Source organism: Homalodisca vitripennis, chromosome X (genome assembly GCF_021130785.1).
Source record: "Homalodisca vitripennis isolate AUS2020 chromosome X, UT_GWSS_2.1, whole genome shotgun sequence".
In the NCBI taxonomy this organism is placed as follows: Eukaryota; Metazoa; Arthropoda; class Insecta; order Hemiptera; family Cicadellidae; genus Homalodisca; species Homalodisca vitripennis.
This window is the reverse complement of record NC_060215.1, coordinates 143,334,529-143,357,363: the sequence shown is the minus strand read 5'-3', so window position 1 is coordinate 143,357,363 and position 22,835 is coordinate 143,334,529. Positions and strand designations below refer to the sequence as shown.

Genomic DNA, 22,835 nt, shown 5'->3' with positions numbered 1-22,835 from the left:
AGGTCCCCGGTACTTGTCAAAACTCCAAGCCGATGGATATACAGTGCCTCAGAGGAGCACAGATTGACTTTGAACTGTCTAACTAGTGACGGGACCCTGAATATAACTTCCGCGGTAGTGAAGGGGGTCGGTGAATTTAGAGGAATTGATATGTGTGATGTTGTCTCTGAAGAATTCAAGGTGCCTGCCCGTATTCACGGCAGCTCTGTGTTCTCAGAACAGATAAGTGAAATTGTGTTTCCAAATGTGGAAGAAATTTACACAAGCGAGGAGAAGGAGCTGTTTAGCTCTGAGCAGGAAACGGCTGTGAAAGTCCTGCAGGGACTGAACGAACGGCTGGGCACATTAGGTGTTAAGGAGTACCGTCCGGAGGACGTAGTCCATCATCTGAAGTCCCACATTCTGTTTGGTCGAAGATTTTATGCTGCAAAAGTGGCAGCTGCTGGTAGTTTTGGGTTAGTGTCAACCCTGATGCTTGTGTACATGTGTTACAGATTTGTTATGCCTGTGATGGCATGGTGGTCGAGTCGCCGGAACCGTCGCCGACAGCGTCACTCCGCCACTCTGACCGAGGTCTTCGCAAAAGTGAGAGGCCTGACGTCACTAGACAGTCCTGAAGGAGACCAAGAGGGTGTGAACCCTGGAGAGATAAACGATGTTGAACAGAACGTGGAGGCAGTCGAAGTTGTTAATCTCGAGCGACTGCGGGACATGATACAAGCTTTGTAACTGTGAGTAACGATACTCTGAATAAGTGTGAGTCCCTCAACTCACTGTGGTATGGTGAGAAAGTTTTGCTTGGCAAACTCCATACCGATTGCTCCAGACATTCGTGTTAATGCTGTGACAGAATAATCTTTCAAAGAACTTAAGTAAGGAATGATCGATTTGTGTTAGTTACGGTTGACTAGTCAAATTGTGTTCGAGAAATGTGTGCACACGGGACAGTTGTTAAAGGAGACACTGGAAGATGTATTAAGGAATATACTCGTAGTTATGTTAGATTGGTGATTGTTGATGTAACCATGTTTTTAGATGTAACGTTTTAATTTGTAAAATTGTAGTGTTGTGGAATGTTGTAACTAATCTTGTGTTCTGATCAGGCAGAATTTATTATTATTTTATTATTATTATGGAATTATAATTTTCCAAATTATTCGATATTTGGCTAAAATTTTAAGCGATTGACAAAACGTAAGTAAAATAAACATGTGAGACAACCACATGGGGCACAGGAAGGACCTGCCAGCCATCCAAACATACCCTTAACCCTGATCCTACCTTTACCCCAAAGTTCTGGACTGTGTAACCCATTGTTGGCTTGATGCCCATGCGTTCAACAGTAATTGTTAGACTAACTTGTCGCAACTGCCTAGTTGGCTTGCGCAACCAACTAAGCGGTGTAACGTCTCCAGCCTGGCCGATGTAGTAAAGTTGTAAGTTGTTTGTTAGTTTTCTTATAAGTGAATTGTGAGTTCTATATGAATATGTTTGGCTTAGGTTAATTTTAAGCTCTAAGGCATCAGTAGAATGTAATGAAATGTAGAAGGAAGGTCTCGGTGAGCTACCCTGTTTCCAGGGGTAAGCGAGGTGAAAACCTTGGGGAGCCCCCAGGTCCACAATGCCCTTAAAAACCAAGCGTGGGGGGTGGAACCTTTAGTTTTAGTTTTTTTGTTGTTGTTGTTTCTGCCATGAAACTGAAGAAGGTCGAGAAGTGTGAGGAATGTGTCCTCCAGTTGTTGGATGTTCAGAAGAACGTCAACGCAAACTTTTTAAAAGATGAAAGGTTTTTGAACCACTTTTCCAGAGACCCCCCTCGCATTTACAGTGTAACGGCCACCCACTAAACTGGGTCGAGCCACTAGTTTTAAGTCTTTTTGTCAGGGCCCTTATGGAATGTAGTACTGTAATGGTTTGGTCGATGCCTTAGCAGCTTAATAAGAACAATTAAGATGTTAGCAATTTTTGTACTGTTCTTGAGGATGTTTCTTAATGATTTATTTTGTTAGTTAAGTTTGATGTCATTCATGACATGCTACTTGTTGGCTGTGTATATTATAATGGTTTTGTGTTATAGTCGATGTACAAGTGAACTAACTTAGGATAATTCCATTATAATCCATAGTAGGGGTGACTGAGGAAACCGGCCCCGAGTGAAAACCCACGAGGCTTAACCAGGAATGGGGGAGTAGCGTTCAAAATTCACAAAGAAGACTACCACTTTATAATTATTTTAAATTTAATTAGGCTCTGCAAAATGTGGTATGTTATCAACTAATATTTTTAATTATTAAAATTAAACCCATCAAACCATAGTTATCCGGGAGTGCTCAACCAGATTAATTAAATGTAGTTGTGTTGTAGTTCAACTTGAAATGTTTAAGTATTTTAGATTAAGTTTAGAAGCACTGGTTAGTTCCCTTGTACTACGTATTGTTTTAAATGTGTTAATGGTTAGGTAGTCGCATTTGGGTCATTAGAGATAATGGTTATCTGATGTTAATGACTGGTCTTGAATTAGTATCATAGTATACCATGATATATGTGTTGTAACCCTGAAATCTTTTGTGTTCAATCATTGAGAAGAGAGCGAGCGATCGGATCGAATTAAAGAATTACGTATCGCGTTTGCATACTTTTTTTTAATTAAAAGAAATTTCTGCCTTTTTAGGGAACTCAATTGTTTATTTAAATTCCGTTTAGTTGAGGCTACTGAGTGACAGCTGGCATGGTAATTAATGAATATATACTAAGATTTTCTTGCTAAAGGATAGGACAGAGATCCTCCCCTGCAGATTAGAGAATTTTCTTCTGGCTGCTGGCTGATGGTTCCTCATACTTGGGGACAAGTATGGTTTTAAGGTGGGGGGAGTGTGACGACCCCAGCATATAGTTCTAAGACCAGACCGGTAACATCGTATGCGGTCTTAATCAGCCAATTTAAAATATTAAATTATCAGTAATATATTTTATTTTTATTCAGCATAACATTTAATTGTAGTAACGAGTAATGAATATATGCAGCCAGACTTATTAGGTTAAGCAGTGCAGGTGGAGAAGATATATATTTTAATTCAGCACATGAATTGTAACTTCAAGTCTGTCAGCAGTAAGCCTGGTAACTTTCCATACCCAGAGCAGCTGCGCAGTTACTGGGTGGTAAACAGGCAGGAATTTGCTGAGGTAACGTCTGGAACAACGCTGCTCCCTGGAGTTCGTTGTTCTGAGTCGCAGTCGTGCCAGGGTTTTGAATGCGTCAAGCTCGCGTGAAATCGCTCTCTCTCCCGTTCTAAATTTGTAATTGTTCAACTGATTCTAAATTATGCAATAAAATTCAAATTGTTTTCGCAATAAACTAAATTGTTTTATTTGGCCAACCGAGGAGAGAATTTTTATTACAGCAACCTGGGCTAGTTTCCATCACCGTGTCCGAATTAGAATCCGAGAACTTTTTAAACTAAATTACGTGTGGTCGTCACGCCACAACATTGACTGCGGCGGACAGTCACTGATAGTATACTGGCTACCCTAAAGTAGGTACATGACAGGTGTCGCTGTGTAGGTGTTAACAACACATTCTGTAGTTAGAGATGTATCATAGTTTGACACATTGACTGCGGTGGACAGTCACTGATAGCATCCCGGCTACTCTAAAGTAGATACATGACAGGTGTCGCTGTGTAGGTGTTAACAACACATTCTGTAGTTAGAGATGTATCATAGTTTGACACATTGACTGCGGCGGACAGTCACTGATAGTATACTGGCTACTCTAAAGTAGATACATGACAGGTGTCGCTGTGTAGGTGTTAACAACACATTCTGTAGCTAGAGATGTATCATAGTTTGACACATTGACTGCGGTGGACAGTCACTGATAGCATCCCGGCTACTCTAAAGTAGATACATGACAGGTGTCGCTGTGTAGGTGTTAACAACACATTCTGTAGCTAGAGATGTATCATAGTTTGACACATTGACTGCGGTGGACAGTCACTGATAGCATCCCGGCTACCCTAAAGTAGATACATGACAGGTGTCGCTGTGTAGGTGTTAACAACACATTCTGTAGCTAGAGATGTATCATAGTTTGACACATTGAATGTAGTGAATTCATATCAATACTACTATTCCTGGCTGTTTTAAAGTCTGTACGTGACAGTAGTCACAATGAAGGTGTTAATGAATTGATATAAAGTGTGTATTAAGGTTCAAGGTCACATTTATGAACGATCATAAGTCTGTTTTTTTAATTACATATTCTTCTACTACTTAGAGTTACTGCAATTTTCATAACAGATGTTTTACTTTCCCAGACATTTAACTGTAATTTTAAAATTTTCTTGATTTTAAATACATGTTTAATTTATATTGCCATAATCAAGTGTTTTAATGTTTTATCAACCAATTGGTTCACTAGTTGTAATAGCCAAAATTTACTATTTAACTAGGCAAAACAGATTGTTCAATTAATAAAATTATATAAATATGAGGATTATGTTTAATCCTGATATTTATTTATATTTTACATTTTAGTTTCATAATTACACTTTAGAAAGGAAATATATGCACAAAAATGGTTAAAGCAAAATTATTTTTTATCCAGTTTTAAAAAGCGAAACAATTATGAATTTGAATAAAGAAACGCGCAATTGTTCTTTTGTAGTTTTTGTAAAGTTTATCGTTTTTACATTTAATAAAAAAAAAAATCTCTGAATTCTCGCCATTATAAAGTAGATGTATTTTATAGCTTTAAACAATTTACACAAATAAACCTAAACAAGATTAACAATTCATCCAAATGGGATGTAATTTGGTACAGCTGTTTTGATAACTATTTATTTTGTAGTAAATATCACATATAGACATTTAACAAATCAAAATATACCTATGGTTATAGGATGATTGACATTTATTATAATATAACTAAAGGGACAACTTCTCAAAGGGTTGTTTTAAGAGTTTGGAAATACCATGTATTATTGGTCTATATCCATCCAGGTTATGGTTTTTATAAACATGAAATAACTCAAGAGTTTAAAAGTTCAAGAATTATATTTTGGAAAAGTTCTTCTAAAAAAATCGTGAGTAGAAACAATAAGGTTGAAAACTTACTTGGCATCGATGTTCGCGCCCTGGTTCAGGAGAAATATAGCGCCCTGCACATTCTCTTTTCTAATGGCCTGATGTAGAAGCGTATAGCCTTCAGCATTGCGGATATTTACATCGGCACCTCCTATAATTTATTTACAGATAATCAGCTGAAGCGTAACTAAGGAAACGTTTCAAACTACAAAGATGGTTCAGAATATTAAATACACTTATTACGTAGTAAAATTCAATATAGAACAAATAATACTTACTTTAATGTTATTAATAAACTAATAGATGGTGTAATCAAGACATCATATTTCTATGAAAAGTGGACTTTTTATAACTTGAGAACAGTAAAGTATAGTTATTCTTTCATTTCAGTTTGTAGCATTTTCAAAGTCCTAAAAAACTGTACTGACATAAATAACAAAGCAATAATAATAAACTTGACATGGAGAATTGCTAGGGTTGTTTATAAATTCTACTTCTAATCACCATCTACATTCTCACCTCAGTTTTCTTCCTTTTCAAACCACATTCCTTGGAATTTCACATACTCACCCTTCTTTACGAACACACCTTATGGATATCACAAGAACACCATTCATAAAAACTCAACTATTTGTAGACTACAGATAATTTACAACATCAATCACTTAAACTATTAAACAAAATTATATATCAATATAAGCAAAAATACAAAAAGTTCTACAAAGTTCATTGTAATGTCTAACAGATAAAGAAAAACCGTAATACTATTTATAAATATCGCGGGAGATACTTTCATTCCTACAAGGCAACAATTGAAACAATACTTACCCAGCGACAACTAGAGCAGTGCTGAAACCCTGATCGGCATGGAACTCTACCAACCTAACCTTACAATCAGACAAACAACCACCGACAAGTCTACAGACTACTGCTACTTCTACTGCGGCTCACTGTACCTTGGATGAGATCGGCCACAATATTCTGCATTCCGAGTGAAAGCGCCAAGGACAGCGGAGTATTTCCTTGAGAATCTCGGAGATTCAGATTAGCGACTACAGAATCCTTGGAGTCCTCGGCTGTAACTGTAACAATTGCTGTGTTCATACCACCACACGGTTGACACATCATCCGACCCACTGAAAAACACCTCCAGACCAAACCACAATGAAGGAGGAACTAAGGAACTGACACAAAATGTTCACTTTACAGTAAATGATGACTTTTTTAATTCAACTCAACCCCACACAGGTGAATGCGTTAGTGTGTTAGCAACAGAAGAGATCTCACCGTACGTACTAACAGTACCTAATCTGCACTTCAGTACCGTAACTGGGAGATAATAAATTCTAGTTACGGTGTAATCAAAAATTAATGCAAGGTACAATGAACGGTTATGGTTTTGAGTATCTAATGGATTTTTCAACCAGAATGACAAACTCATGTAGTACCACTGATAATATTTTAATTTATTTTGATGAAGTTTATACTAAAGTTACAGGTATCTACACAAGATTGATTTGAATTATTAGAGATTTCTTTATAAAAAAAGTAAATGTGGTAAAAAACAAAACTTGAGTACAAAAACTTGTAAATCATTTTCTGATTACAACATAAGAAATTTAAAAAAATTGCTAGCATAAGTAAATGTGTAACAACCAAACTGAATATAAATGTAATGTTTTTATATGAACTTTCATGCTATATTTTATGAATGCTTTCCATAGGCAAAAATTAAGATGAAGATGAGTAATAAGTTTCACTGCTTTAATGATGATCTGAGAAAAGAGAAAGAACAAGAAGAATCGTTCAGATTAATAATATAGGCAGGTCGTGCAATAGTACAGAAATTATTTAACAAGCTAAAAGAGAAAATAAAGGTTTGAATAGGAAGCTTAACTCTGCTTAGAAACATTACAGTAGTAACAAGATATCTAACTATTAATGCAATGAAAAAAAAAAACTTGAAATATAATAAATAGTGAAGTATGAAACAATCTGAACACTGTAAATTAACGAGAATTTAAGCTAAGTATAGATAATTTGTCCTTTTCCGTTAGTTATGTGACCTTTTCAATAATCACTTTGTAAATGTAATTTGTAAAGAAATTATTCAAAATTTGAAACAAGTAAACAACAACTGGATAGGTAATAACTGGATAATTCAATCGAAATTAGCATTACTTTGAATTTTTCCTGTAATTTTAAGGCTTTTTCAGACAGTAATTCAAGCTGAAATTTATATGTTGTTTTCTTCAAAAAGCAAGAAAAGTTACTTTAGGTACCTTTTACATTACACAGGATGTCTAGAATATTGAAATTATAAAAATAATAGATTTAACATTTGAACATTTTATCACAGTTTTGTATAAAGTATTTGTAGTGCAACCAAAAAGAAAATTTAAACCAAAAAACACTTAGTGTAATGTTAAATATTGTATAGAAAGACACTATTATAGTTTTTGGAAAACATTACAAAAGTGTTGGTATCATGAATGTATATACTATGCACATTTATGAATTGGTTATATACTGTAAGTAAAGTTGTAATGGTGTATCTTTGTTATTTAACAATTTCTGTTATTACATGAAGAATAGAGTGAGTATTGCAACAAACGCTCTCTGTTACAAAAGTTTTGTCATTCTCGCAACACCATTAAGAAGAGTTGGTTATCTATACCTCACCTAAGAGTTTACTTGAGGCTATCGCACTTCCAGTACTACTTATTAACATAAATTATATACACAGATAAACTATATAAAAGATAAAACTAGTTGATGTTAAAAAATAAACTATTGTAATCATCAATTTGCAACTGACACAATACATTTTGAACACTAATTGTAGGATGTTTTGTTAGCTACTAACAGAGTTTTAATGAAATGGAAAATACTGATTGTTAGTCTTGAGAAACTCTGTAGGTAGTGGACAGAACATCTTAGAATTACTACTCAAAATGTATTGGGTGAGTCATAACAAGATGATAACAGATTATAAACAAAATAGATAACAAGCAAACTGAACTTTTGAAATTTTGTATAGCAATAGGGATAGCCCCTACCCTTTCTACTCAAAACCATGTATTTTTTAGCCATCATTATCGCAATGTACCAGTTAAACTAGGGTTTATGATCTCCATGTAATATTTTTGTTTGATTAGAATTTATGGATATTTCGAATTTGTTCACCAGTCCCTTATGGTTCAAATCATTCACGTTCCACTGTAGTTAGTAAAGGTGTTATAACTAACGAAGAGGGAAACCTTTCACACAGACATACATATGGAATTTGTTATCAGTACATATTTTATTCAACAATGAGATATAGGGTACAGTCTATTTCCATCAAACTAATGCTATTCATTTTATAGAGAAAAGATCTAAAGATTTCAGTTAGGAAAATCAGTTAGGCTGTTTGTTAGATGGCAAAATGAAACAAAGAAAATTAATGCACTATAGTACAGCGATATAGAGATATATTGATATAAATTGTTAGGACAGAGATTGAAGAAAGCAATAAATTACACAACGCAAGCAAAACATGATGACTCAACAAACAAAGGAAAGAAACAAACAAAGGAAACAACAAACAAAGGAAAGCATACTGAAGGAAAAAGAGAGAGGTAAATGTACTCAAGTGCCGAACTGTGAAACAAAACAATCAAGCAAACCAATCATTGACTGTGCTGCAAAGAGACCCTGTAAAACACGTGAGACAATTCCTGCTTAGCCATGGAAACCAATCAGTACGTTAAAGCATTATTTTAAGTTGATCACTTGATAATTTTGTGAATGCCAAAGACATTGAATTATTTACATGAATTCAATGAGTTACACATGAAATGACATTTAAAAGGTATTATTTAGGACGGAGTGATAAATTTAGGACTAAAATTTTCCCGCTGGAACTTAACCTCGATAATGCATTTACATTAAAACTTAACATTTCTTTTCTTAAAAATCCACAGAACAACCCTCTCCCACTCTTTTTACAGTTTTGGCTCGTATTAGTGGCCAAAACAGGCTAGTATTGCGCAGTTACATTTCCTGTAATTTCTATGTATTGTGCTATTACGTAGCAGATGCCTGCGTACTATTTAGATTCTCCGATAAACAGCATCTTATGTCAACTATCCTTTATTTTATAGTTTTCGTTTTTACATGATAAATGTTAGTTTGTTTCATGGTATTACGTGAACATTGCAAGTTCAATGAATAAATGTCTAATTATGGGACCAAAAAGACTTATTTTATACACACTATTTATCTGTCTAATAAGAAAGTATTTGAACAAGCTATTTTAAGTACGTAAGTGATTATTAATAAATAACTTTCTGTGTACGGAGTTATTAATTATTTAGCTATATATAACAAATCTAATTTGTTTGTCAAAATAAAATAAATTTCTACAAGTTAACAAATGTGTATATGTTAGTATTAAAGCTCATTTTATAAGCTTTAAAGCCATGTATAAAACATAATTTGAGGTAAAGCAATGACTGACATACAAATAAAAAACGTTTCTTCTACAATTCTCACACGGAGAGTCCCACAAACAGCGACCGTTAGGAACAGAACAGCCCAGCACAATTCATACGGGAGAGGGTTAATAAACAAGAGGTAAATTGAGTGTTAGCATCAAATAACAACTATAACAAATTAATTTAAATACAAAAATATTTCCACTTCTGTTTTGAGCCGCACTTGCTTTCATCCAAGTTGCATTCTAATAACGCATGCACCATACTCCAAGGCTGCTCATTGCTACAATTACAGCTAGCAGCATTACCTCTTCTCTGAAGCTAGTTTGTTTATCGATAATGAAGAATGATCTTCCACCAGCTCTGATGTTTGGTGGAAGATCATTCTAGAACCAACAGGTGGAGATTGTAAATTATGTGCTAATTGTAGTTCCATGAATTGAGATAAACAATAAGAACATTTCCCTCTTTGTTCTTTGTTCATTTATTATGGTCAAACATTGAAAATTGTTGTAATGTGACACTTGGTATTTAAAAGAGAATGCAAAAAGTGCAAAATTGATAAGTTTCAAGGTCATTTAATTTTAAGATAGGTTTAAATACGGTGTTATGTGATCGTAATTCCAAAAATCATTGCAGTGAGTATCATGCAAAAGTTTAGAGTATGCTGGAGTAGATTACAAACTTCAGCAGTCACGTCATAAATATTTAACATTTACTTTTGACATCCAGCAGTAGTTTGAGCATGTGAATACTCTTTCATAGGCATAGCTTTGAACTAGATCAATAGGAAAAAGAAGTCGGAGAAGTTGGTGATAGCATTAACGTGTTCACAAAAACTTCACTCACGGCCACTATGTTTTCTCCATGTACCCCTAGGGGTACCTACAAAATTAATTTACTTAAAAAATTAAGCAATTGTGCGACCGACGGGGTTTACGATAGTCTAAGGTATTTATTTAAGCACGTGATCCCATTTAACAAACCACCAAGACAGGCAAACAATTAAAACGCAATAAGGAAATGTCAAGCAACGTGTACCCCATTGGGCGCACGATGCACTTTACGAAAGCCCAGTGCGTACCCGATAGCGTACACAACAGCAGTTGTGAAAGATAGTGGTGAACGTGTTAGATGTAATGAAAATTGGAAATAAGCAATAGGCTTTCAGAATCCAAGATCTTTAAATTTTGACCATAATATTCTGCATGATCTTTTTGGATCTGAGAGGCCTAAAGAAAGTATGCATCATGCAAGGCCTTGCAGGCTGCAAAACGTGGCCAACAGAGGTTATGACCAAGGTCAGACTATAATACAGGCCGGAGTTGCTATGTCACACTATACTCCTATATATTTATCACAGCTGATTGATTATAGGCTTGCGAATCTTCCGTTATTTCTTCTTATCATCAACAAACTCTGTTTGTTGTATAATTAACCTTGTTTACATTTTAATTATGTCTTATATGTGTTGTGTCCTGGATGTTCTAGTAATTATAAATCAAAACTATAACATATTAACAATTATGAGGCCAAGTGTTTGCTTATTCCGATTGAATGAAGCGAAGCGGTCAGACAGGACTTGTGACGTCACAGTATCACGAATACGGCCTGTATTATAGTCTGGCCTTGCTACACTGTTGCGAGTAGCCCCTTTCATACACCACTCACACAAACTTATAAATTTGCTGTGTCATTTTATTTTAAAGAATTACAACAAACATTCAATGAAGGAACAGGATTGTGGACTACATAACTGACATAATGAAGAGATTTATCAGTATAAATACAAATGAAATGTAAGTAAAAATAAAATAAATATAAAAGTGTCAACTAAATTATTTGATCTATTAAGTATACTAAACTAAACTTCCAGTTATTCACTAAATATTTAAAATTTTTGAGCAATAAATTAATAAGGAAGAAAAAGAAAAAGTTTCCGGTTTTTAATATTACAGAAATTATACATTAAGAACACAACAGATTGGATTTAGAGTATCGTATAGAAACAATATTTTTATTCCATATTGCACATAAACCATGTAAACATTGTTATATTGAAGTAATGTAAATACTATTCTACAGGGACATCCAAAATTCAGTAGCCACCCCTGTCCTTTCTAGATGGTTTGACCAATTGAAATAAAAAATTGGGGATCTTTGTAGGTTAACTTACTTTTACGCGTATCAAAGAATATTGGGGGCGCAAAGATCCTCAAGTTTGATTTAAACTGGTCAAACAGTCTAGAAATTACCCGAGTGGTCACTAACTTTTGAATGGCCCTGTATATTTTCTTGTTCAATTCACTAAAGGAAACAGTTGTATTAGAAAAAGATTTATCAAATAAGAATTTTTGGTGTTGGACATAAATAAAAGAAAAATTCTAAAAGTTAATTTCTTCAGTATAGCCTTGAAGAATACAGTTTCCCTCATAAAATTTCCCATATCTAAACTAAAGGATAGTGCTCTATCGAAATTGTGAAAAATCCCAATTCACAAACATCTTATAAACAATATGACTTTAACATCATTTCCTTATCACAAATTTGATAAAGATGGGCGAACTAGTTTGCCAGATCAAGAATTAATTTAATAGCTTTATTCAATGAAGTATAGCTTGCAGCCCATACATAGCATCAGAGACCCGAGGTATTTTTGCTTACTTACTACCCTTATCGTACATAACAGTTTGTTATAATGTGAACAAAAAAGATTACCTTTGTGTTCCAATAAAGCTTTCACTGCACCCAAGTTGCCACGAGATATTGCCCTGTGAATACAGCTTTGTCGATAGATTCTGCACTCGGTCCCGTCGGACAAAGCAACATGCTCAGGTGGGAGTGTTTGGATGTTAGGATTGGCTCCACACTCTAGCAGTTTAGTTATCAACCGGCCCAGATCTCTATCTGCAGCGAGGTGAAGTGCAGTTTCACCCTGCCAACAGACATCAAGTTAGCTGGTGCTGATGGGCATGTCTATTGAGTATAGTGGTTATCGCAGGGAGACAGCTGCGTGAAGAAGCCTGTCTACCCAGCCATCGGAACAAAATCTTTTTCTGTAGCTGTGCAAAAAAACTATGTAAACAATTACTGAATCTTTAATTACAATTTCAGGTACTATTTATAAGTGCTGGAAAATTAAAAATTAGTCGCATACCTCTGCCAAGACCTTAATAATGGATGAACAAACAAAACTTCATTACAACATAAATGTGCTGGACTGTTGCAACAGTTCCAACATTGTTCCAGATGTGGAACCGTTTCAACAACTTCACAACATCTCTGGAGTGCTTCCAGTTGACATTTTCATTGCAACAGAACACTGTACTCGTTTTGTAACGTCTTGTCACATTACGTATATCAGATTTGCTTTGTTGCAACGTCACTAATGTTATAGGACATATCAATGAATACTCAGTTAGTGAAATTCTAACAATTTTTACAAATGTATGGAATTAAAATATTTATATTACACATTTATTTCATTTTATTTGGGTTAAATATTACAAACTACATCAAATTAAGTACTGTGTATTAAAATTAATACAATAATATATGGTTGTATGTTGTATAGTTTGCATAAGTAGCATTTATGTGCTAAAGTTTTAATGAAAAATATATTTTAACTTCCAGAATATTTTTATATGCAGTTTAACCCATTGCGGATCGTATTGTTTTGACGCGCGGGCACCAGCGGGCGCGAATTAATTCACGGTCAGCGGCCGCACGAACAGCAATGGTGCGCCACATCGTATCGCTCGCTATTGTATACTAGAAAATTCAGCTGCGAAGGTATTCGTTTAGATGGAACATGGGCCTGCTGAGGTATCCGTGATGTAGGAACGATAACACGCGAGCAAGGTTACGGCGTGGCAGGGATGATGTCTGAATCATAGTCTAAATAAAGCGGCTCGGGCGAATCGATTGCAACATCCGGGCCATTGTCTAGACTAAACCCACCAACATGTACGTCTGCGTCGTTTAGTTGTGTTACTAACCTCAAAAGTATTATAATAACAACTGAGGAAAACACCCAATCAGAAGCGCTAAAAAGCAGAGAGTAAACTCATATGAATGATTTTTCAACTTCGACATACAACTGCGATCTGTAGGATATTTATAAAACTTTAGAAAACTCTAAACGTAGACCTTGTTAAACACTCTTAGTAGACAAGTGAAGATGATCGCCCGATCTATCAGACATTAAAAGAACTATTTGGAGGGAAATTTAAAAGCAGACCGCTTTTGCGACCTGAGCTCGTCACCGTGCCGTTAGGCCCGGCCGCTGCGCTGCGTGACGAGCCCAGCTCGTCAGTGATCCACAATGGGTTAAAAAGGGTTCAGAAACACCCTTTATACAATTGGCAAGTCAGTGTCTGAAGTTCAGTATATTTACCTGCCGGTTGATATGGTCGATATTGTGTATGTGGTTGCACAGAAATAGTCCTGCGTCCTCAAGGCCCTCCATAGCTACCAGGTGGAGCAAGCTGTTGCCATTACCAGGATATATCTGCAACAGGTCTTGTTATTAGTACACTACTAGTTCAGACTTTTAGTTAAACGAACTCAACAAATTCTATATGTGGTTGGTGTGAGCACTAAGAAGATAAGCACGGAAGGGATTACTGACAGAGGGTTTGACACGTTCAGTTGAATACTCCGATCGCACGTGACTAAGTTGAACGCGTTTTGAAGGGGATAAAAATAGGGCAAACACAGTTTAAAAGTTTTTGCTATGAATTGATAAATACTTATCAAATTGTTTAAGTGATTTAGAATCTGAACTCTAATTTAGCTCTTTTTATAACATCCATTAATATACAATAGATTCGCTGGTTTGATTTTAAAAACCGAGCCAGATAATAGAAAAAGTGGTTTCTTGATTTCTTATCGGATACTTAAAATATTGCATGAAATATAACTTTGGGTTGTTATTATAACAGTTCTGTATGTTTATCTAACAGTGCTTCTAACGATGTTTTGCACTCAAAGTTTTTTTGCAAAATGTTTTAATGGCATTTATGATTTTAAATAATATATTGATAGTTTAGCTTTGATCTTGAAAACCAATGAACAGACTTTTCGGGTTTGCACTGAAATTCATATTTTTTTCATATCTTCTCTGAAAAGGAATCACAAAGAGTGATTCTGATTTGAAAATTTTGAGTTGGGGGCACTCCCTCTGGAAGATAATTTTTGAAAATCTGAAATACGCCACAATATAGTATCCAGTTTGTCCAGGAACGCTCCTTGAAATTCATTTCTCTAACTTAAACTTTTGAAAATGTAGCAAGTTAGAACTTCATAATCACCCTGTATATACAATATATATATATATATATATATATATATATATATATATATATATATATATATATACATATACAGGGTGAGTCAGAAATATGGTAAAATATTTTAAGCCATGATTGTAGAGCTAAAAATAAGAAAAAATGTTATATAAAGGTAGGTCCAGAAACGCTCCATTAGTGAGTAATGACTGTCGAAAGATTCTGCTTTGTTTTCAGTTCACCTGGTGAAATTAAGTGGTTCTCAAATGTTTTGTTCTTACTTTTTAACTCAAATAAGGTGTATTTATAAGGAAAATCACCTGAAAAATCAAATAAAACCACTCTAGAGGTTGTAGTGTGAACAGTTTTTGAGAAAAAGTATGAATTTTGCCAAAATCTAATAACAAAAATACTGTCTTAAATGTGTGATGTCCAATAATAATAAGTTATCTTGGAAATAGGCTAATTATAACTCCATGCACAATGATGTGTTTAGTAAAATAAAACAATTTTAAGATAAAAAAAAACAATATGCTAATTAAATTCTTGTCTAAAGAGGACCCTAGTCCTTGGATAGGGCACTATCCAAATTAAAGAGCATTTGGATAGTGTCTACGGGCAATTCACCCCCTCATATATTACTGTAAAAGAATCAGTAGAAATATTCATGTCAGAGAGAGAAGTCTGTATGATGATCCACTTTCCCCATGGAAGCAGTAATCCGAAACAATCAAGTTTTGGAAGCCTACCGTCTGAATGGTGTTTGAATTCTAAAGAAAATAGCTGCAAGGTTCAGACAAAAAGTGTTTTGAAGGCCATCAAAGAACATCTGCATACAAGCAAGGTGAGTGCAACATGAGTGCCAAAAAATTCTTACTGCTGTTCAAAAAGAGTAGTGTGTAGCAGTAGCTGATAGATTTCAAGGAAAGGAACGCCACAGTGAATGCAGAGTATTATGCAACTCTACGTCACAGTCTGTGTAATGCCGTCATAGAGAAAAGGTGAAGAAAGTTGAGCAGAGGTTTCCGGCTTCTTCACAACAATGCACCTGTACAGCATTAATTGCCATAGTCGCTATGGGTTCCAAAAACTTGCTCATCCACCCTACAACTCAGACCTGGCCAGCGACTTCTACTATTTTCACAGTTGAAATCTGTTCTTCATGGGAGGAGATTTAACATACATGAAGAGGTCCAAGCAGCTGTAGAAGAATATTTTGCAGACAAGGAAGAAAACGTATTTTGTTCCAGGAATGGAAATGTTACCTAAGCATTGCCTGAAGTGTGCATAGTAAAGGAAAATGTAACTAAAAACAAGACTTAATTTTTATCACCTTTCCAACTTTCCTTGGCAGAAAACTTACGGACCTTATCTTGTATATTTATTGTTCGATAATATTTTTGAAATTTTTCTTTCATTATCACCCATGCATCGTGCGTAATGAATGACATGTCTTGTTTGAAAACAACAATAGTCACTGTTAACATATTACTGTTTATCTACATTTGATATATGAATTAATAATTCTGCAAAGTGGTTTTCCATTGACATATTTGTACACTTTTATATGATACTAATAATATAAAGTTTGATAAAACATACAATTAGCAAACTCAAGACTGCAAACATGATCAAATGTAGGTGACAAATTTCACAAACCGTTGAGTCGGAGAGAGAAGACTGAAATGTATTCCAAAACCTTATGCCACCATATAAAAGAAGGTGCAGACAAAGAACCTGAGTGCAATCAATGTGCTATGAGTACATGTACGTGCAAGATGTTATGAAAACCAATTAAGTTCTATGAAACAATTTGCTATTCCTCAGCTGGATGGTTATTTATAGCACAAGACAGTGATGATATCATCAATTCAGTTTTTCAAAAAACCACTTACTCAGATATGTTTTACGTTGTTTCCTTAATTTCATACCCATTTAGTTACAATGCATTCATTTGTTTTTATTGATTGCACTTATTATTGAGAGCTGCACAATTATACTATGTTGTAGTATCGTGATTGAAGAGGCTATTTTACATACAATCAACATGCTGACAGAATTAAATAGGCCAGAAAAGTGTTTGTACAGCTATGGCAACATCTACGATAGAGAGAGTTTTTTTCAAAACAGACAAATTTATACAAAGAAAATGGCTCTTCAGTTGAGCAAATGAAAGTGATAAATGTCATTAATGATAGGGTATTTTTGTGTTTGCTAATCGTGTCTGAGTCTAGAAGTTATATGGGTATTGAGCCTCTCTCATTGACTGCTTCTTTTACTAACTAGTAATGAACGCAACACCAACATTTCAAGTTCAGAATGTAAGCTTAGAGAGTACTAATTTTAAGATAAAAAGTTCTATTTGCATATCATTTTTATTTCCTAAGTTTACAGTACACATTTGAATATCATAATGATAAATTTAGGATGACTTTTTACAGTGTAAACATCTATTTCTCCCATCCCCTAACAAACTCTCTGGGGGACAGACAGGGGAGGCTCTATCATAATTATATTAGTAGAAACATTGTCAGGATCAGCCAATTGATAGAAAACTAGTAAGACTCACACGAATGTAAAATAACTTTACCAGAGGTCAGTACAGGTTAGTAACGATGGTTTTCTATCAACTGTCTTAACCACTATGACCTGGAACCATTCTCGAACCTGCACAAGCACGGTTATAGATAATCTTTGTTATTATTGCAATATTAGCTTAATTCAAGTTCAGTTAGTTCCAAGTTTCAGTAAATGTATAAACGCATACTCAATTAGTATAAGTGATATTTTTGTCTTTACCGGATTCGGAATGGCCCCCTTTTCCACAAGGCGGGCAGCGAAGCTGTTACAGCTGTACAGTTCTGAGCTGGTGGTCCGGATGAGGGCGAACCAGAGTGCGGTATGTCCATCCAGTGTGCGGATGTTCATATCAATCAGCTGCTTGCTTGATTTTGATAGTAGAAGGGTAAAGACCTCTTCGTTTCTGGCCATTACGGCAAGGTGCAGAGCCGTACTGAAAAATGTTTGTAATTCTTTCATGTTTTTATCCAATCCAGAAACATTCCTCCTTAAAATATTTTTCAAGATAAATGTATAACTAAAATTATTTTTAACCCGTAGTACGCTAAATAATAAATTTTGAAATCCTACTAAATATTGTGATCATTTACATTTTGTTTATAAAATAATTTTTTAAAGTTCATTTTAATTATCAAACGTATTAGTTTAAATAATATATCAAAACACATTTTTTGTTAGGTTAGGAAATAAACAATGCGTGTACAGCTGTTGTCTTTCATGAGTGAATTTACCTGCTTCGAGTGTAGAGACGGAAGGTTGATTGCGTGCCCAGGCAGTCAAAGCCAACAAAAACTAATGTTGTGACTGATGACAACTACTGTTCTTATTCATTGCACTCCATCTAAATTATAATGGAAGACCGAAGAAGCACTTTCGTGCATTCCCACAGAATTCAGGATTAAAATGAATACAATGTGTTGTTACCAGATACTGCGAGTTATGATGCTTAGCGTGTTACAGGGAAAATATGATCAGAGATAAATACTGCTTACGAAGGGTTAACATAGAAAAATTATTCTTTGAGAAAGATATTTCTAATAAAGTACAACATTCAACTACTGTTCTACTTGATCAGAATGCTACAAGATCCCAATTCTCTTCGTTTTCTAAAAATAAGAGATTTTTATTTGTAACACAAAAAACGGAAGAACTTTGAACAACACTGGCTGCAGAAAATATTTTAGTGAAACAATTAGAAAAATGTTCTTTCTTAGTACATTTCTGTAACATTAAAATTTAATTTATTTTAATAAAGAGGTGGAACAAACACACGTAATACAATAGGATAAGGGAACGCCATATTTTGTCATAAGCACAGCAGACACTAATTGAAATTAATGAAATAAACATACAAAGTGTAAAGGAAGTAGAACGACTTACAAGCCCAACTTGTTTTGAAGATTAGGGTTTAAACCCCGATCTAACAGAAGCCTAGCGATGTCAGCCATAGCTGAGATGGTCTCCTCCAGGGTTGTGTCCGGTGAACATGAGGCGATTAGATGTAAGGCCGTGTCTCCATTGTCAGGAGTCACTAAGGACACTGACGCTCCATTTTCCAACAGGAATTTCGAAGAGTGATTGTCTCCTAGAACAAAAAGTAAGTTTATAACTTATGCACAAACAATACTTGTACTATATCTGTTCATCTGCCATTACTTCTTTCTAATTTGAACTTTCATCTAGATGCAAATTGTAGAAAGTATTGCTATAGGACAGAAAGTGGAATGATAGTTTTGGTGAAAGTACATTTTTTTCCTTTATCCAAAAAAAGAATGGTTAATACTCATTATACATATTCTACAGGTCCCCCTGGGCAATAGGCCTATATAATGACCATAACAGTTCCAATGAGGGAGAGATTCGGTAGAGCTTGAGATGGAAAATTCTTAGTAGATGTTCAAGGTATGATTCAAAATTACGCTCAGTCTATAATTTGAACCTTTAGCCCAACCACAAAGCTCTCAGCCACCTGCTCTATCCATTTCACCAAAGAGTGGAATTGATGTGTATTAATCTATCTTTCATACGAGACATCATATTATATAATTCTACAACAAAATATAAAGACATAAAAGTATTATTAGTTTAATATTGTGCTATTGGGATAAAATGAAAGGTGATTTCACTACTGCTAGTTCTTAATCACACATTCATATTGTGTTCAATATGTACATAATGAATTTGTACAGTTGAATGGCACTCTGATTACAATTGAGTAATTGCAAACTGAGGGAAAAGAAAACACAGCTGATGTTTCAAGAGCAGTTACAAATACAAGTTACCGTTATACTAAATCTGATGTTGGAAATCTGCACGTTACGGCACTAAGTCTAGATAACGCAAAATACTTATTAAGACTAATAATTTTCCATTCTTTGCTGAAAATTTTGATGATTTCAGTTGTCACTTTTAAAAATATTTTGTAATATCAATTTGTTTGTACTATCAATTTAAGTTTTTACCTCGTTAACTAAAGAAATAATGCAATAAGCAAAACTACAAAAATGTTTCCACAGGTTATTTTAGTCTTTTTCACTCTGTAATTTGAACTTTATCAGGCTTACCTTTATTAATATTCAAACTCCTTTTAAGTCAGACTATTAATAATAGTTCCAAAAAACAAAAATAAATTACAATAAGAGAATCACATACACTTCAACTGTAATACTTGAAAGCAAACTAGACTTGTCAACAAATTATTCCCTTGTCTAAGTTCTTGAAAATTTGTAGTTAATGATGTACTACTCATGCAAATCCATTGGCATGACTCGATATAACATCACTTTTTTAAGCACTCAGCTTTGATTCTGCCAAATAGGTAAAAACCAGTCTTTCTGGAAAGTTGAGGAAGTGCTTCATCAACAATCCGAATGACATTATCAAGTTAGAAAAAAGCAGTTTCTGTTCTACTCTGTTGTCACTAACTTCCACTAATTTAGGAAGCCTGAATGGTCATGTTCTGTAAATTTGTTTAATGTTTCTATTGTCTCCTTGATTTGTCTATGCTAAAATCATTTCGCATTGGTTAAAATCTTAAATCTACCATAGATGTTGGAAGCTTCAACAAAGCTCAAACGTACGATTGACTTGAGAAGTATCCAACAGCCACATACCTCCTTTTGACCAATCATGAAAAAATAAAAATGCCTTAATTTAGCCAGCATATTTTAACTTTCCACTTGCTTTTCAAATCATCCAGTCCTACCTTGATACGCTGTGTCTGTAGGCAGCATAACATTACCAAAGAACTGTTTTAATGTTTATTTTATTTATTTTTTATTTTTATTTTTCACTTCCAACGGCAAATCCATTATACAATTTCAATATCTTAATCTAAATAACTTAAACATACAAATAATATGTTTGTACTGTTTTGTTGTATAAATAACGAGAGCACGAGCTGAAGCTTTGCAGTCTCAGGTAGCAACGTTCTGAATCTTTACAGACCCCTTAACCTGCCAAGAGCACGTTGGGAAACGTGGGTGACATGGTCAGAAAACGTAAGATCACGGTTATCACAAACAGTCAAGTCATTGCCATCGAGCACAACCGCAAGGGTCCATATAAGATTATGTGGGGCAACATAAAGGTCTGACTATGTTCTCAAGTTGAGTTCCAGATCATATTTGACTGACCAAGTGGAAATATATTTGAGGTCAGAATTTATTTGACCAATGACTCACTCCATTTATGCGAGCTGAAACACCAAATGCAGCAATTGACAGTTGTAAGGATCTTCAATTTGCTGCTTCTTACCAAGCAGGAAGTTTATTTATAAAGTGAATACTTACACTGCCAAAGAAGTTATGAACTAAAATATAAACTGATATGACTGTACAAGAAGAAATACCTCTATTGACTGCTTTATGAAGCAGGGTATATCCGTGAGTATCTTGGCAGTCAGGGTCTGCTCCATTCTGCAGCAAAGTCGTTGCAATGCTCATTTCCCTGGCTTGTAAGGCCAAGTCCAATGGAAGATCTCCCTTATTGTCGATACAGTTCAGGATGGTTGTCAACTACACATAAATACATACATCACTATAATAGTAGTATATACTGATTAGTACTTAGGTCAGGATCTGCTCCGTTCTCCAGTAGAGTCATTGCAATGCTCATTTCCCTGGCTTGTAAGGCCAAGTCCAATGGAAGATCTCCCTTATTGTCGATACAGTTCAGGATGGTTGTCAACTACACATAAATACATACATCACTATAATAGTAGTATATATACTGATTAGTACTTAGGTCAGGATCTGCTCCGTTCTCCAGCAGAGTCATTACAATGCTCATTTCCCTAGCTTGTAGGGCCAAATCCAACGGAAGATCTCCATTATTGTCGACACAGTTCAGGATCGTTGTCAACTATACATACATACATCACTATAGCAATAGTATATACTGATTAGTACTAAGGTCTGGATGTGCTCTGTTCTCCAGCCTAATCACTTGCTACATTTAAATTTTTTTTTTTCAATTTAGTAACATTTGGTGTTAGACACATACATTTAACTACTATATCTCTCATTTCTGCATGCCATGTGTCTTAAAAAATCTGGAAATAAATCATTTTGTAAGATTCTTCATGAGATCATTTCTGAAAATAATACCTCTCAAATTTAATAAAATTGTATTATTTACATAAATGGAACAAAGAATGAATATAACCAACAAAAACAAAATCCGTAATTATCAAAAAGCCCTCTGTTCCCACCCCTGTTTTTGAACGAAAGCCAGTAAAGATTTACAATAATATCACTTGAAATTGTTTATTTACTCCTCTCCAAAAGGGTGATAGTAGCTGCCCAAGGCAAATTTCAAATATTTCAAGTAAGAAAACCTTTTCGCTTGAACGTAAAAACCCCAACGTTACAGAAAACTAAATTTCAAAAATATCAGCTATTTAGTACCCCAGAAGTGTCTAAAGGAAAAGGAATAACGCAAATTTTTCCAATACAGTTGTTTGTAAATTGGTGAGACAAAACTAAAAATTCAAATAAAAGCTACTTCTGTCAACTGTATCTACTACAGCTTTATTTTAGTACAGCCACTATTTTGGGTTTTACACTACGGATAAACTATCTGCTGTTTTTTATTGGTCATACTCAGATTTTCTTGACATTTTAAATTTTGTCTCAGAACATCTTGAAGTACTATAGTGTTTATTAAAAAGTTACTCCTGACTCCATACTTATTTCTTTTAAATAACGCATCTGCCATTTTGGATAGGATATTCCAAGTTATTTGCTTAGATGGTTTTGACTACTCTAGATAAAGTTTGAGATATCACTCGATAAGTCCTCAAGAATTCAAATGCCATCATCACACCCGTGTTGCAGGGACATTAGTATGAGGAGGCTCCCCTCAAGGAGGCACGCTCCCTTCCCCCCAAATATTAAAATTTCAC

The 22,835-nt window shown here is 34.8% G+C and overlaps 1 protein-coding gene across 2 annotated transcripts in view; it reads right to left on the bottom strand.

Annotated features, from left to right (window-relative positions):
• The window catches only part of LOC124369961 (rabankyrin-5), a 114,833-nt gene that overhangs the window by 33,060 nt on the left and 58,938 nt on the right, over positions 1 to 22,835 (bottom strand). The window contains exons 7-13 of one of the 2 annotated variants that reach the window (XM_046828189.1): positions 21,282 to 21,447; positions 18,812 to 19,016; positions 17,651 to 17,864; positions 13,960 to 14,073; positions 12,282 to 12,498; positions 6,042 to 6,167; positions 5,116 to 5,236 (exon numbers count right to left, since the gene is read on the bottom strand). In XM_046828189.1, coding sequence (XP_046684145.1) covers positions 5,116 to 5,236; positions 6,042 to 6,167; positions 12,282 to 12,498; positions 13,960 to 14,073; positions 17,651 to 17,864; positions 18,812 to 19,016; positions 21,282 to 21,447 — 1,163 coding nt within the window. The remainder of the gene's footprint in view (positions 1 to 5,115; positions 5,237 to 6,041; positions 6,168 to 12,281; positions 12,499 to 13,959; positions 14,074 to 17,650; positions 17,865 to 18,811; positions 19,017 to 21,281; positions 21,448 to 22,835) is intronic. The other variant, XM_046828190.1, reaches the window with a different exon arrangement.